Below are 15,966 nucleotides of genomic sequence, written 5' to 3' on the forward strand. Positions count from 1 at the left end.
CAAAATATAGCATGAAACTTCTGGTAATCACAGTCCAAAGACTAACTGTAGATCATTGTCATCAAAATGATGATCAAAAAAGTACCTTGGTGGTGAAAAACATCAATGGACAAAAGCAAGCAATGATCTGCAGAATCTATAACAATTCTGGAACAGACTCTGAAATAATCACAGGAGCCAACAAACCAGGAAATTATGCTTATAAACCAATCTAGGCTTCTGTTTCCAAGACATTCCAAAGGAAAAGTAAAAATCATAACTTAGAAGCGCTTTTTACAATCTCTGTAAAAAGACTGAAAACTGTTTGGTAGACTGAAGAAAAGGGTAATGAAAAAGAGATGCAACTGGTGAGTTAGATGATGGCCTCCAAAGGGAGTCTGGATTTAGGCACAGTATTGATATCTTAATCCATGATGGAGAGAGCAGTAAACTAAGAGCTGCTGAAAGGCAGGAGCAGCAATCAAAACCACTGGGGCTGCAGAGAAGAACTACAATTCCTACTTCCCCTTCTGCCCCTATCCAACCCAACCCCTGTAGTTCTTGCTACATCCATACGCTGCACAAGCCTCCAACAGAGCAGGGAGACAGCAAGTTATTTACATAAACCTAAATGAAACAGCTCATCCCTTGATACCTTAAAGCAAATGTGAAATATGGAATAAGGAGGGGAGCATATTAGAGTAGTAATAATTACTTCAGTGATTGTAATTGTAGATTTAAGAACCATGTGTTCTTTCACTGGAAAGAGCTTCTACGTAACAGAATAAACCAAAAAAACAGGTGCAAATGCTGGAAAGTTGAAGTCAATACTGTTGTCTTTGCATCGCATCACATAACCACTGAACTCTCTACACAACCACACACTTGTTCTCTTCCCCACATATATCAGCATCCCACTCCTGGAACTTCTTTTCTACAGCAGCATTTTTCCCCCCCCTAAGTTAAAACTCAGACCAACTGCATAAATTACTTTGTGAGGTCTCATCATCACAATATGAATTAGGCATTCTCTGACTGTGTTTTCACTGAAATTATGCCATAAACTCCTCTGGGCAAGATAGAAACCAGACTCTGATTCTCAAGAAACTAGAGGATGAAAATTGCTTCTTATTTGGTGCATATAATCCATGCACAAAAAATAACCAGAACTGTTCTGAACACACTGTCCTGAAACTGTGTAGATTATTCATTTTCCACTTAGATATGCCACTCCTCTTGCTTTAATGTCCACAAGCCAGGAGCATGGTTTGGTTTGGGGACTGACAACTCCTGCTCAAGTCTTCTCTGTTCTGGTGGCCGTTATGTGCCAACTGCCAGACCATATGAGAAAACTAATCGGGAAATCCTGGCAATGTGAGTGGATTCTCCAGTCAAAACAGAAAGCCTCCCTGGATCTGCACTTAGCAACTGCCAGGGTCACAGCGAGCTGCTGGAGAGATTTTATATGAATGGTTGAATTTGCAGACTGAATCACTCACGGCATCATCTGTGAAAGCCTCTGCCATTTCCTTTCCTTTACCAGGATGGAGCTAAAGAAAACTCACAGAGTAGGAGTAAGCAGGGTCAATGTGTGTGGTTCACTCCACCAACTGGCACACTGAATGTCTCAAGATGAAACCTTGAAGTCACTTAAGTTCAGGCTGGCCCAGCACAGCTTCAGAGTTTAACATGCACCCCAGCTAACTGTCCCACCTAACACAAGAGCAACCATCACTCTCTGATTGTGCAGCATTTATCTTTGTTACTCAATTTTAAATTAATAGAGTGAATGGGAAGAATCAGCTGTCCTTTATTCTGAAAAGCCTAAAGAAACAGGATTAGAAGTATGCAATGTAGCATCTCTGTGACATGCATAGCACTCCATAGAGAATCTCATCTGCATTTTTGCAATTACTGTTCAAAGAAATAAAGAAATAACCATGACTCATTTCTCACTCTACTATAGGGCTTGAAGTTTGTGCCCGTAAAAATAAAACCAAAAAGAACACCACTACCTGAAGTTCTGCAGAGTACTTTTGTATTAGACTCTGTTGCTAAGAGCATTCAAACAAACAAAGAAAAGAAGGAAGAAAAATCAAGAATCTGTTATCCCAGAACAGATTACAGGTACAAATCCAAGAATTACAGCCACAGATTCAAAACACAGCTGTTCAGTAAGCACCTACTAAAAACAGTGTTACTCCTGATTAAACTGCCACTGACTGTTTAAGATCTTCCTCACAATACTTCAGATTTTCCACTTAAAAGGACAGTGTCATGAACACAGCTACGATTTCACATGTTTTAGTACCAAACTATAAAATACATCTTTAGTCATCCACAAAATCTTTTTTTTCTTTCTTCTTTTTCTTGTTGAAGACAGAGATTGCATTTATACTAAAACTACTAAAACCCTTCAAGCATTCTGGGGGGTTGAAATCCACCACCCATACTAGCAAACTGCTAGAGCGCTCCCTGACAAAAGTACTGTCTTTGCAATTAACATTCTTTCTGACTAGTTCTGAGGCATCACCTGGCAGATAGAAGAGTCCAGGAAAAACTCCCAAAAGGTAGTTCACATGTAGACACTGTTTTGGAGACAAAAATGTTTGACTAGCTTCTGTGCCTGGTAACAACACAGTCTGACCTTCACGCATTAATTTCCACATGATTTGACCTCATTTATATTTAATAAATTATTAATTCCTGTTCTAAATTCTTCTGATACTGTTTGGGTTTGGAGGGTGAGAGGATTGTGGTTTTGTTTTCATTTTGTAATCCCATTTCTTTTTTACTTCTGTTACAGTATATACAGTGGGCATATATATACGGAGAGCATGAAAAAGGTTTTACACAGTGTTGTCAGAAATACACAGTCATCTTTGTAACATGTGCCCTTTTATACTAAGCTTACATATTACCACACCAGGACAAAAAATGGGCAGATGCAAATCATTTTGGTGTGAAGTTTTTTTAAGTACAATTCTATCCCAATTAGAGTTGTTATGGGGAAAAATATCATTGTGAGATAATACATTTGCAAGGAGCAAAACACACCCTCCATTCAGATTGTTTACTTTTTTCTGGGGCTTAAGTAAACAAGGGAAAAATACCAGGTACTTTTAATGAAGATGTTGACTCATTTGACATATTTTTCAAAGGGAACATTTAAAGAGCAATCATTTTGCAGCCACTTAATACTTATGTTTCTCACTGCAATTATTTTGAATGGTCAGATTTCCAGCTATTGCAGTAGTTATTTCCATTTGTGAATACTTCTGCTGAAAAAGAACTGAAGGTAAGTATTTGGTTTCTGTAGCCAGGTCTGGGTAGTGGGGGAGGCTACCGGGGTGGCTTCTGTGAGAAGCTGCCAGAAGCTTCCCCCACATCCAGCAGAGCCAATGCCAGATGACTCCAGCACAGACGCACCACTGGCCAAGGCTGAGCCAACCAGGGATGACAGTAACACACCTGTGATAACATATTTAAGGAGGGGGAAAAAAAAAGTTATTGGGCAGAAGAAAATTGCAGCAAAAGAAGAGTGAGAACACATGAACAACAATGTAGACACCAAGGTCAGTGGAGAAGAAGGGGAAGGAAGTGCTCCAGGCACCGGATCTGAGGTTCTCTTGCAGCCTGTGGTGCAGACCATGGTGAGGCAGCTGTGCCCCTGAAGCCCATGGAGGTCAATGGGGGTGCAAAGACCCACCTGCAGCCTATGGAGGAAACCTACACTAGACTGGGTGGATGCCCAAAGGAGGCTGTGAGCCCATCAGAGGCCCATGCTGGAGCAAGGTCGTGGCAGGGGCCTGCTAACCCATGGAGAGAGCAGCCCACGCTGGAGCAGGTTTTCCTGGCAGGACTTATGACTCTGTGGGGGACCCACACTGGAGCAGCCTGTTCATGGAGGACTGCACCCTGTGGAAATGTGACCCACATTGCAGCAGTCTGTGAAGAACTCCTGCCTGTGGGATGGACTCAGGCTGGAGAAGTTCATGAATGTCTCCCATGGGCAGGACCCCACAGGAGCAGGTGAAGGACTCCTCTCTTTGAGCCACGGTAAAAACAACTGACCGTAATCACCATGTGATTACGTCTCCCCGTGCCACTGGAGGGAAGGAGGTAGAACTTGGAAGGAAGGAGGGGTGGGGGGAAGGCATTTTTAAGATTTATTTTACTTCTCATTCTCCTGCTCTGATTCTATTAGTAATAAATTTAATTAACATGCCCATTCTGAGTCTGTTTTGCTTGTGATGATGGTCAGTGAGTGATCTCTCCCGGTTCTTATCTCAACTCATGAACCCTTCACCACATTTTCTCTCCTCTGTTCTTGCAGAGGGGAGGGAGAAAGAGGCTTTACTGGGTACCTGGCATCCAGCCAGCATCAACCCACTACAAGTGTATTGTCCATACTTTCTCTTTTCTAGTTGTGAGCAACCTTGACAAATTTTATATATTTACTTAACATTATACAGATTGGTATGATACATTTTTCTCAAGTTTCCAGCCAGCAGAAACTTTCAGTCAGGGCAAATTTTTTCTCTAAATTTAACAGTACTAGATTATCAATGCTCATTCTTCAATAACTCTGACGAACAGGAATATAATGATTACTGTTGACACTTGGCCTACTACTGCCATAGAACAGCATCTATCTTGACAGCACAGTGAAATGGTGAGAGCTGATTATCAATAAACCTCCACCAAAAGTATGTCATTGCTATTATTATTATTGTTGTTGTTATCATTATCATTACTATTTCATACCAGAGAGAAAAAGAGATAGCATTAATTCATTTACTGCTGAATTATTACAACTGTGTTTTCACTATCAGAAAAGGAATTAAAACAGAGTGAGAAGAAGGAAATCCAACAGGAACAAAAATGTGATTTGTAAGGTCTAGAATGGGTCTCTGAGAAAACAAGGCTAGGGAGAAAAGTGAGGCTGTATTTAAGCAATTAAAAATGAAGGAACAGAGAAGAAGCCCCAGCTGAAGGAAGAACTATGAGGAGAGATATTCAATATGCAGCAGGGAAAGACTCAATCAAAGTTATCTGCTGACAGCTTAATTTTAACAGGAAAGGGAGAGAAGGATTATCTGGACATTACAAACTCTGCCAACAAGTTGATATTATCCACACTAGAGAATGGAGGGAGAGTTCAAAAAGTGAGAGAGAACAACAAGAAGATGAAGAGAGCCATTTTGGTATGTTTGATTTAATAAGGTAAAATATCCAGAAGAACAGAGACCTGTGCTACAGAAAACAACCATTTTATCACAGAGAGAATTACTCTCGAGTCATCCCAGTCCACATGCTTTTTTTGAGGAGAAAGAGAAAAATCAGCTGCCATTTCTTCCATTCTTTAACCTAAGTGTTTAAACCTTTAATGTTTAATAAAATGTCTGTTCCAGGGGACCAGTAACAATCACACAGACTTCCTATTTCACCTTCCTATAGAAAAGACACTAATCTCTCCTTTTGTTAAAGATAACTTCAGGACCACTGATATATGCTATTAAATAATTCCTGACCTCGACAGAAAATTCGATCTAGGCAAATACAACCAAAAAGTGAAAATACAGTACTTCCTCACCAATGATTCATTTTGGCCAGTTAATTTCACCAAACGATCACTTCTCGGCTGCCTCCTGTACTAGTATCTTTGCACTGAAGATCCATAAAGAGATGAGGGCATCTCAAGGTCTAAGAAGACTAAGCCTTATGAGGTGCCAAAAGCCCTTTCAAGATGAAAGAATGCATGAAGTTCCCACAAAGCACTCTATCTCATGGGAGCCACTTTTCCACCTCACAGGGTCAAAATGATGATTTGCAGTTTGGAGATATAAGCTGTGGTGCATTCTGCTATTGATTTTCCAGTTGCCTTCTATTATTACTACAGCTCCACCCCTACCGTTCAGCTAGTGTCCAAACACGCATGACAACAAAGAATGTAAAAAATTTTATGCAAAGCGGAAAAGAAATGAAAGGAGGGTAAAAATGAAAACAATATACTTACATTTTAAACTAGTAACTGTCCTTTTAACTACATCATTTTGTCTAAGGATACTTGCATTTTTCATAACTTTTTTTCCTCTACACTTCAGCACCAGGCCTCACCGATATATTAAATTATCACCTCCATTGTTTCTATTTACTGAAATACATGTTCATCTTCAACTATGGCTTGGGCAAGTCACTAAGCACACATCTCAGCTCCCCCACCTTCATTTACTAGCAATCAAAGCATAATTTACAATCACAATATACAGTAAATAGACCGTTAAAATGAAAGACAAGATCACAGTCTTTAAGATAGATAGAATTCAACATATTAATAAGTTTTAGCCAAACACTAAAGCAGTTCCGCTGCAGTTTAGTATATATTGGATAAAATCCTGCATAAACAACTTTGTGTTTTCATTTAAAAATAGCAAAATACAACAACAGAGTTCATGATTTGGTAGCAATATGGCAGTATTACATATAGGTAATGTTCCTTTCCTTTACAAGAGATAGAGAAATCGATGTTAAGCAAATATCAAGTATCAGAAACACTTATCAAAGGCTATCAAGGCAATTAATTTCTTAATTTGTAATGAGAAGTCCCAACACCCTAGTAACTTTCAAGCAGCACTATTGTTTTCTTTTCATCCCTGGAAGAAGCTAAGAGCACATCCGTAAGTTATTACTTTTTAAAAAACCAACCAACCAAAACAAAACCCCAAACAAACATGAAAACACACGTTACAGCAACTTTAATCGAACACCTCCAATTACAACAGAGGTAGCATTAACCCATGGTCTTAGCTTAATTAGAGAGTCTTCTCATCTGAAACTCTTGCCAAGAGTACCTATTGTAACTGTACAATTAGAGGCTCAATCATAAAGTCAGGAATACAAGCACTAGTGTGCAGTTTCTAAAACACGCCAACAGAACACGGAAAGGAATTGGTCCTAACTTGCATCCCCCTTCTGATCTCATCTTACTATTTTTAACTGTTATAGTATCAATCCAGCAGCTCAAGGCACTTGCTGGTTACGGTTCTGACATTGCTTACAGGATAAATATAAATTCGCTAAATCTCCTGCCTGCTGTCTACATAATCCTTTAACCTCTCCTTTTTTGCAGCTATCGTCCCCCACCTTCTTCTCATCTCTGGCCTCGCTGCTCTTTTCATTCTCATGCTGCCTTCCCTTTCCCACTTATTTTTTCCAAATCATCAACATTCAGCATACTCTTACAGTGAGATTCATGGTCACTACTCTTTTACTTCACAGCCTGCTTCAGCATGTTATTTTGTTTTTTACATTTTATTGAGTGATGAGAATTTTAAAGAGTTCTCTGGAAAGCAGATTTCTATTAAATTTAGCATGTGCCTGCAAGACACAGATCAAGCAGAAAATATTAAGCAGGAAGGTAACTTTCCAGTCATCAATGTGCTACAAAAAGAATAGGACAGAACAGTGTACATCACATTTAACAGAAAATTAGAAAAAAAAAAAAGTCAAGCATGCAAATTGTTACCGGAACTACTGGCAACAGAATTCAAACTGCACAGAAGCTGATCGCAAATTAAGGTTTGAAAAGCACAAAGCCATTTTACACAGTGGCAGAAAGGAATGAGCTTTCTCAGATTTTGTCACCTTCATTTTAACTTACGCAAAAAGAAGTAAAAGGTCTAAGAACTGACCATGAGTAAATCAAAGCTTTGCTCTGCTTATTTTCTTCTTGATTTCTAAACCAGTTTTTAAAAATTATGTCTTTTCCTTGCTCAAGAAATTCAAGTTTCTTCTTTTAAACAACAATCAAATAACTATTTAGATACATTTGTTTTAAAGAGCTGTAGTGTAGGGGGGGTGGGGGGGGAAACAGTTTTCCCCCTAAAGTTATAAAATGGTAAACCCCCAGGGGGTGGTTCCCCTTGGAGTTGAGCCAATGAGTGCTTCTGCAAAATATAAACATATCGCCCAGACCAGAAAAGAAGAGTAGAAGTAGTAGTTGTTGTTGGAGAGGTGGCCATGTTCTGAAGCCACGAGCTGAGGGGCCTGAAGCCCCACTGGGGGCTATGGCCCCCCCCAGCCCCCAGCTGGGGGGCTACAGGGACTTGGAACAGTGTTAGACTGGACTAAGTATCTGTAGCTGAGAAGCTGGGAGTTTTTCTCCTCCACCGTGAGCAGCAGCAAGAGCAGCATACAGAGAAACGGTGGCAGAGAGCCAGAAGGAGATAAGAACTGAAGAAGCAGCAAACCAAGCACGCAGCTAATCAGAGAGACACAGAGTTGTCTGAAGAGAGAGAGAATTTGGGTAAGAACTGAAACAAACTCCCCAAACCCCTCTGAGACCTCCTAGAGAGGAGGAGGAGGATGGACTCGAGAAGAGTCTTAGAGTGCTACAGCACCGAAAAGAGAGGAGCTGAGAAGCTCAGGGCTTCCCGGAGTTGGACAGGGATGGCCAAAGGAATGCGGAGGAGGGCTTCACCCCCTGCTGCTGCTAAACTAAGCCAGCAGCCTGAGATCAGAGTCCAGGAGCTCTGTAAGGGAATTTGAATCCCCTGAAGATAGGGATCGTCACAAAAGCTTCTGCACTTCATTGATACAACGTGGTGAAGTGTCCTTTGTCCTGGTAAACGCAGCCCACGGAAGAAAAAGACCCTCACTTGGAGTCAAAGGGCCGAGAGGCACTTGGAGATCCCCCTCGTGTGTATTTGGAAAAGGTGATCCAGCTACAGCTGCATGGAAGAGAGAGAGAGAGAGAGAGAGAGAGAGAGGGAGAGGGAGAGACTGATGCCCTAGAGACACTGCTGCTCTGAGAGTGGAAAGGATCTCTTCCTTCTTCCCTCCTGGATTTTTATTTGGAGAGAGAAGAGATTTGATCCATTGTAAATACTGATTTATCATGGTAGAGATAGTTGAGATTGTGTGTGTAATATAATATTTATCTGTACAGTCATTGTAATATATATTTCCTTACCCCCATTTTGAGTCTTGTGTGGTGTCTGGAAAACCCATCTCACACTGGGCTGAGATGTGGGAGGGGGGCTTGGACTCAGGAATTGGATTGTGGGGCTCTCAAACCACCACATGTAGCAAATTGATATTTTTGGGAATATCAATACAGAACTTTGCTTGGGAAAGCTCATACAAAGCAAAACCTGTGTCATTAAAAAGCCCCCATTACTACACAATTTTACATATGGGCTCAGCCACAAGAAGATCCACTCATGCAGTATTTCTACAAGTAAACACACAGACAGGAAAGTTCACTACCAACATCAATAACAAGCTCCAACTGAGAGAAAAGCCACATTCATGCCAACCTTTTCTCCAGTTTTTCACAACTGGACCTGAACAGATCAAGGAGTAAAGTAAACTTTTTACCAAGCAGTGAGCAACTGGCCAGGCTTAAACCAAGACTTGGTTTAGGCTGTTGTTACCAAAACCTTAAATGGGTGCATTAAGTTATTGCTTGAAGCCTTCAAAAACAGAAGGTGCCCATTATGGCAATTACTCAGAAGCACCACATTAATACCTCAAGAAAGGAGGTCTTTTTGCTACTCCAGATACATTTCCAGTAGTTTCAAAGATGTATTTCCCCCACTACCCTCTTTCAAACCTTAGTTCTGTGCTCTATCAGGCAGGCTGCACAAGCAGGTCACCTCTTTCTCTTGCCAATGGAAACAGGCAGTGGCCACTGCCCTTCAGGCTGTTTTTCATAACCTCTCAATTTTAGCTGTTCCACTGCAGCTTCACCCTACTGCTGCTTTAAGACTGCCTGACATCAAGTCCCAGAGAGACTTCACAAAGAAAAAATATGGGAAAATAAACATCATCACAAGAATTAGTTAAGTGTTCCTTGGCCCCCAGCCCTTTCTTGTGTCTGTCACCACTTTAGCTAATTTGCAGTCACACAATCTCTCAGATGAGAAGGACAACACACTGAATCTTGACCTTAGAGCTGCAAACCTAGCCTTGAGCAACTTGATGACCTACATGGCAGCTGCACAACTCGATAACTAGTTGGCTGGAATCTGCAAATGCATGATTCATTTCTGATTCTCCCCGCATCATCCTCTATGCTGTCACTACACTTTGCTAAAAAACATAATTTCTGAAAGCAGGCTTTATTATGACAAAACATTGCTTTGAAAGAACTTTAATAGTAAAAGGAAAAATGTATTTTCTTTTCCTACCTAAACACTGTGAAATCTACACAAGAAGGAAAAAATACACATATATATATATATTCAGCATCTAAATATATCTGCTCTTGCTTACTTTTCCTAAATGTTTTAACTGAATAACACACCATGCTGGTTGCATATTTTGTAGGGTCAAAGATCTACAGTGCATCTAAAAATTAGCATACATCTCTGCACTGAAGTGGTACCAGGGTCCTCTGACGCTAGTCCACACGTGCAAGCCAGCTGCTGAAAAGATAAACTTGAGAAAGTAGGATACTTTTGTAAAACTTAGTGTGCTGAACTGCAGCAGATCATCAGCCACACACCTCACCATCCAGACCAGCCACATATCTCCCCTCCCTTACCCCTGAAAACACACAGCTATAATTTCAGTCATTACAGTTCCTTACTGCATCCTGTGTCCCTAAGAGATTCTGCTGGCATTTCTCAGTGTTGTAGAATTAGGCTTTCTTATCCTTTTAATGACCAAAACACAGCTGTCCAACATGTTCCAGCTGGCACAACCCTGGCATCTCTGCTGTTAGCCCAGCAGTACATCATCTGGGCTATTTTGTCCAACTGAATACGCATTGATATGCATATATAGAAGTAACTTGCAACTGGGTTGGGGTTTTTTTCATTAAAAAAAAAAAATTTGCTAAACCTCTTAGTAAGTTTTGTCTACATTACGAAGTTCAAATACAGGTCCAGTAGAGAGGCTAAAGACAAAAAGTTGAGTGGTTTGGGATTTGTTAGTCTAATGTCTTAAAAGCTATGCACATACAGGAAGACAAACAAATTATACAGCTAGATTATATCTCCCCTGTCTATACAGTGATAGGTAAGGGGTAGATACCTTACAAACAGGATTAAGCAGTTTGAAGTGTGTGGCACAGGAAAGAGTGACAGATAAATCGGAATTATGAAATATCATTAATTGATAAAGTGACCAAGAGCAAAGTAGTTCTTCATACTAGGTTCTGCATTTACATATTTAGAATTTCAGTACCTAAAATCCTACAGGAATGCAGGAGGAAAAAACAAGCAGAGCCATTCCCACCTTTTAAATATTTTTGTCAGTGTGCAAACTTAGAAAAACAAGTTCTAAATGAGATTGTAACAGAATTCAATCTTCAGAATTACCCTTAGAACTGTAATAGTTAAAACATGTTCAACTGTGACTTTCCCCTGCTTGCATTACATGCAGAATGAGGCACAACAATGCAATACGATACAACTGGTTCTGGGCTCATTACCTCACCTTGCACAACATAACACCTGAAGTAATAACTCTTTTTTCTACCCTGTGGGCACTGAAGGGCATACTCTTAGCACGTGTAAATCCGCCAAATACTACAAACCTAAAGAGCTGTAAAGACACCATCTCAGATTCTGACTTTAAATTCATCCTTGTTTAAAGAGACTTATTTTTAAAGATGCTAATAAGTTATGGAAAGCTTGCATTAAGCTCCAAGAAAAGACTCTGAAGGCCATGCTGCTTCCTACCCATTAAAACTATAATTTCATAACCATGCTATTCATTTAGAAGAGCACTAGAATGATACAGGTACAAGACGTTTACAGTAATTTCCTGTTACATCCAGGCTACATGCTGCTTGAGAGTAACTGGTACACAACTACAGTCTGCAAGAGGATTGGTTGGAGGGCAGCCCTACAGAGGGATCTGGGGGTGCTGGTGGGCAGCAGCTCAGTGTGAGTCAGCAGTGTGCCCGGGCAGCCAGGAAGGCAAATCCCATCCTGGTGTGCATCAGGCACAGCATCAGCAGCTGCCAAAAGCGGATCATCCCGCTGTACTCAGCCGTGGTGCGGCCTCACCCTGAGTCCTGTGTGCAGCGCTGGGCCCCACAGTTTGAGAAGGATGTGAAGGTCCTTGAATGGTCCACAGGAGGGCAACAACACTGGTGGAAGGGCTGGAAGGCATGTCCTGTGAGGAGCAGCTGAGGACCCTGGGGTTGTGTAGTTTGGAGAGAAGGGGCTGAGGGGTGACCTCATTGCTCTGTACGGCTTCCTGAGGAGGGATGTGGAGAGGTATGTGCTGATCTCTTCTCCCTGGGATACAGTGACTGGAGATGTGGGAATGGTTCAAAACTGCATCAGGGAGACTGGACATTAGGGAACTTTACTTTACCAAGAGAGTGGTCAAACACTGGACCAGGCTTCATGGAGTCGATGCCCCAAACCTGCCAGTGCCTTTTGGCACAAATGCCTGCCAGGACATTTGGACAATGCCCTTAGTAACAGGCTTTAACTTTTGGTCAGTCCTGGAGCACTCAGGCAGTTGGACTAAGGTGATTGTTGTAGGTCTCTTTTAACTGGAACTCTCCTCCTCTATTCTAGTATTAAATAGCTCCATTGAAACTAACAAAACCCATAATTTGGTCCAAGCGAAAATGTAGCTTGCATGTCATGGCATTTGATTTTTTTAAGCCATAATGGTCTTTGCACAAGATCATTAACTTAATTTGAATTTGCGCCTATTTCATACTACCAAAGAGACAGAAAGATCAACTGTGAACGATAAACTACTTCCTAAAAGGCTACTCACTAACCGATTTGGATACTAAATTAATCTCTGTGATTCTTGAATGCCATGGAAACTTTAGAGGGTAACTTAATTTTAACACTTGCAATTTAAGAATCTTTAAATCTTCCATAATGTGCCAGAGTTATGGTTCTTGTGGGGACACCTGAAATACCCCTGCTTTCGCGCACTACAAACATTGCTGCTCCACCAGAAATTCAAAGACTTCTCCTCGCACCCTTATCCTTTTTACTTGAAGGAATAAAAAAGGGGCTAAGTAATTAGAAAGAGGGACTACAGCGAAGTTGCTTTTCTTCCAACTGCACAACTACTATCACTGAAAATCCTTCCGTAAGTTATCTTTTCCCTTAAATGAGGAGGAAGAGAGGACAGTGCTTCAGTTTGAACTCTGCCCGCTATCTCGGTAACTGCGATTCCTGACACCGCCCGCCGCGGGCCTTGCTCCCAAGCCAGGGCTTTCCCGGCATAGGAAAGCGGGTCCTCCCTCACACCGTCTCCGCAGCAAGCAGTGCCCACCGGGGCGCTCCGCTACCGTCCCGCGGGACAGGCAAGGCAGCGCCGGCATCTCCCTCTTCGCCCGCACCAAGCAACCCGCAGGGCTCCTCCCGCCCGCGGGAGCCCGAGCCCGGCGGATCCCGCGGCACCAGCCGCGGCCGGGTGGGCTCCCGGCCGTGCAGTGCAAGCTGCGGGAGGCGGCACAACAGCCGTGTCTGCCCGCGCCGCAGGTGCGCGGAGCTCCGCGCCGACAACGGGGAATGCGGGGAGTGGAGCTCCCACAGCGGCCGCGCCGAGCCGAGCCGAGCCGCCGCCCGGGCCCTGCGACCGGGGAGCCACCGCCCGCCGAGCCGCCCCGCCGCCGCCGCCCCTTTCCGCGCTGGCACCTGGATGTGGCAGGAGATCTCGGAGTCGTCCAGCAGCCGCACGGTGCATTTCATCTCCGCGCTCAGCGACCTGATGCTTGAGCTTCGAAACCGGATCATCCCGGCAGCCCGCCTGCCACCGCCCCGCAGGCAGCCGCAGGGGGCCAGCCTGCAGCGGCACCCGGCCGACCACGGCACGGCTCGGTGCGACACGGCACGGATCGGCACGGCACGGCACGGCACGGCACGGAGCGGCGGCAGCGCCGCCCCTCAGCCCCGCGGCTCCCCGCCGCCGCCCGCCATCCGCCCGCCCGCCCGCCGCGGCTCGGCCGCCGCTGCGTCAGGATGCGCTCGGCTGGCCGGCCTCAGCCTCCTCCTGCGCCCGCCTCCGGCATGGCATGGCACAGCACGGCATGGCCCGCGGGGACACCTCTCTGCCCTCACCTGCTCCTTCCGCTTCTCCGCCCCACCGGCCCCGGCTGGGAGCTCTGCCGGGCTCAGTTCCGTGGGGCTGGCACAGCCGGAAGGGACACAGGCAGCGCGATTGTTTGCCTTCCCCGCTACGGGCGTGCTGCTCCTGGTTTGAAGTGCACCTGAACGACTGGTGCTCCCCTGGGAATGCCCGGTGCCCTGCAAAGGTGGGACATCCCCCAGGCTGCTGGCGGAGAGTGGCGTCCCCACGCTGCCTGCCCGCCAGGAATGTGAGTCCCCGGGGTATCTCAACATAGCCCGAGGCAGAAGGAGAACCCAAATACATATATACACAGTTATATAAAAAAAACCTCACCAAAGATAAGTGTACGCTAATGATAAAGAAGAAAACATAATGCAACTTAATGTAAGAGTACAAGCCTTAGAAACTTGTTTCCTCAGGGGAAAAAATGACCCATTAGGGAACAGCGCTCTCACCCCATTTATTGTCTAAGTGGGAAAGAAAATACAGCATTCAGTATCTTCATTATTACGTCCTCCATCACAAAAGGCTATATCCATTAGTGCAAAACCTTGCAGGAAGCAAACACCAACGTTAACCAGCCTTGAAACATGGATCAGCATTGTGTTAAAAAAGGAGCACTTCCCTTTGCAGTGTGAAATGAAGAACAGCCAGTACAAAATGGGATGTGACTGGAAATTTACAAAGAGAAAAGATGCACAGAAGGTGTATTTCAGTTATTTTGCCTAGTTGTCTGCGATTACTTGTAAATGTTCATATTTTGAAAATATTTCTGTGTGAATGTATTGATCTTTTGAAAATCTCACATAAAAGCCAGAGTGCTGCTACCCCTGTAAACTCTTTCTTTAGTTTTCTGCTGGACCACTAGCAGCAGGAAATACAGACAACCACAAACAAATGAGAAGTATATAAAGCTCATATTACCATCAGCTAATAAATATGCAAAGCCCTTTAATGTGAAACATAAAAGAAAACTATACGCATATGCTTCTCAGAAATTATAAATGCTTCCAATTGCATAGTGAATACTGAAGGACACCAGTGAGTATTTAAAAGAGATTATTCACCCCAACAGCTGCAGTCAGCCCACAAGGTATGGAAGAAGGTCCTTATCAGTTGAGACACCAGTTAGTTGTGGACATCCACTCATTAATAATAAAATAACACCTTTTGTCTTACAGTCGTATAACATGGGAACTCAGTAGCAAGATTTCAGCCCACGTGGATTGACTCTCAGGTGACACATATTTTCCTTCTTCTGGTACAGAAGGAATCTTTTCTTTCTAACCCAGATATTTTAGCTTTCCCTTCAGTCTCTGTAGCACACCTTTCTCCATCCAAAAGGGGAACTATAAGAGGGAACTAAGCCATTGATGAAGATTTAGGGAGCAGGTGAAAGTTTACCACTGTCTGAGGGTTGTTTGTTTTTTTTTACTTTACTGTCAGGACCACATGGAGAGGGATGAGTTTCCCAAGAGTTCTCAGTTACATCAACAGTGATGACTATAATATGAAACCTGCATCTTCAAACTGTTGCACAGCAAGTGTGAACTAGTGTGTACTGACAGCAGCACAGCTGCAGGAACACAGAACTCAGCAAAACTTTACTTGCTTGTTTTAAAGACAGGCCACTCATCTTTTTGCCACTTTATTTGCTTCTTTAATACCCCATACCATGTTGACCTGAAGTGCCTGAGAACTCTGTGAGAAAAATAACATATTTCTCTGTCAGAACTGTCACTGCTCAATGCAGTAGCCACATTCCCATTCTTTGTTTGTCTAATTGGTCACTGAATTTGCTTTGAGATGAGTTCATGTGGATGGCCCAAGGGACAGTAGCTTATACTTCCTATTTACCTTTGAATTGCTGACAAAGTTATGTTTACAGACAACAGGGAACACTCGTGATCTTGAGCAGTACTTTGA

General features: G+C 43.2%; 1 protein-coding gene across 2 annotated transcripts in view; it reads right to left on the reverse strand.

The window, feature by feature from the left end:
* FRMD3 (FERM domain containing 3) overlaps window positions 1-15,966 on the reverse strand; it is a 150,954-nt gene that overhangs the window by 130,105 nt on the left and 4,883 nt on the right. The window contains exon 1 of one of the 2 annotated variants that reach the window (XM_032674946.1): window positions 13,608-13,769. The exons of the other annotated variant lie outside the window; for it this stretch is intronic. Coding sequence (XP_032530837.1) covers window positions 13,608-13,706 — 99 coding nt within the window. The 5' untranslated portion in view covers window positions 13,707-13,769. Of the gene's footprint in view, window positions 1-13,607; window positions 13,770-15,966 lie in introns of those variants that run through there. 2 annotated transcript variants of the gene reach the window in all.

This window comes from Chiroxiphia lanceolata, chromosome Z (assembly GCF_009829145.1).
Source record: "Chiroxiphia lanceolata isolate bChiLan1 chromosome Z, bChiLan1.pri, whole genome shotgun sequence".
NCBI classification, from domain to species: Eukaryota; Metazoa; Chordata; class Aves; order Passeriformes; family Pipridae; genus Chiroxiphia; species Chiroxiphia lanceolata.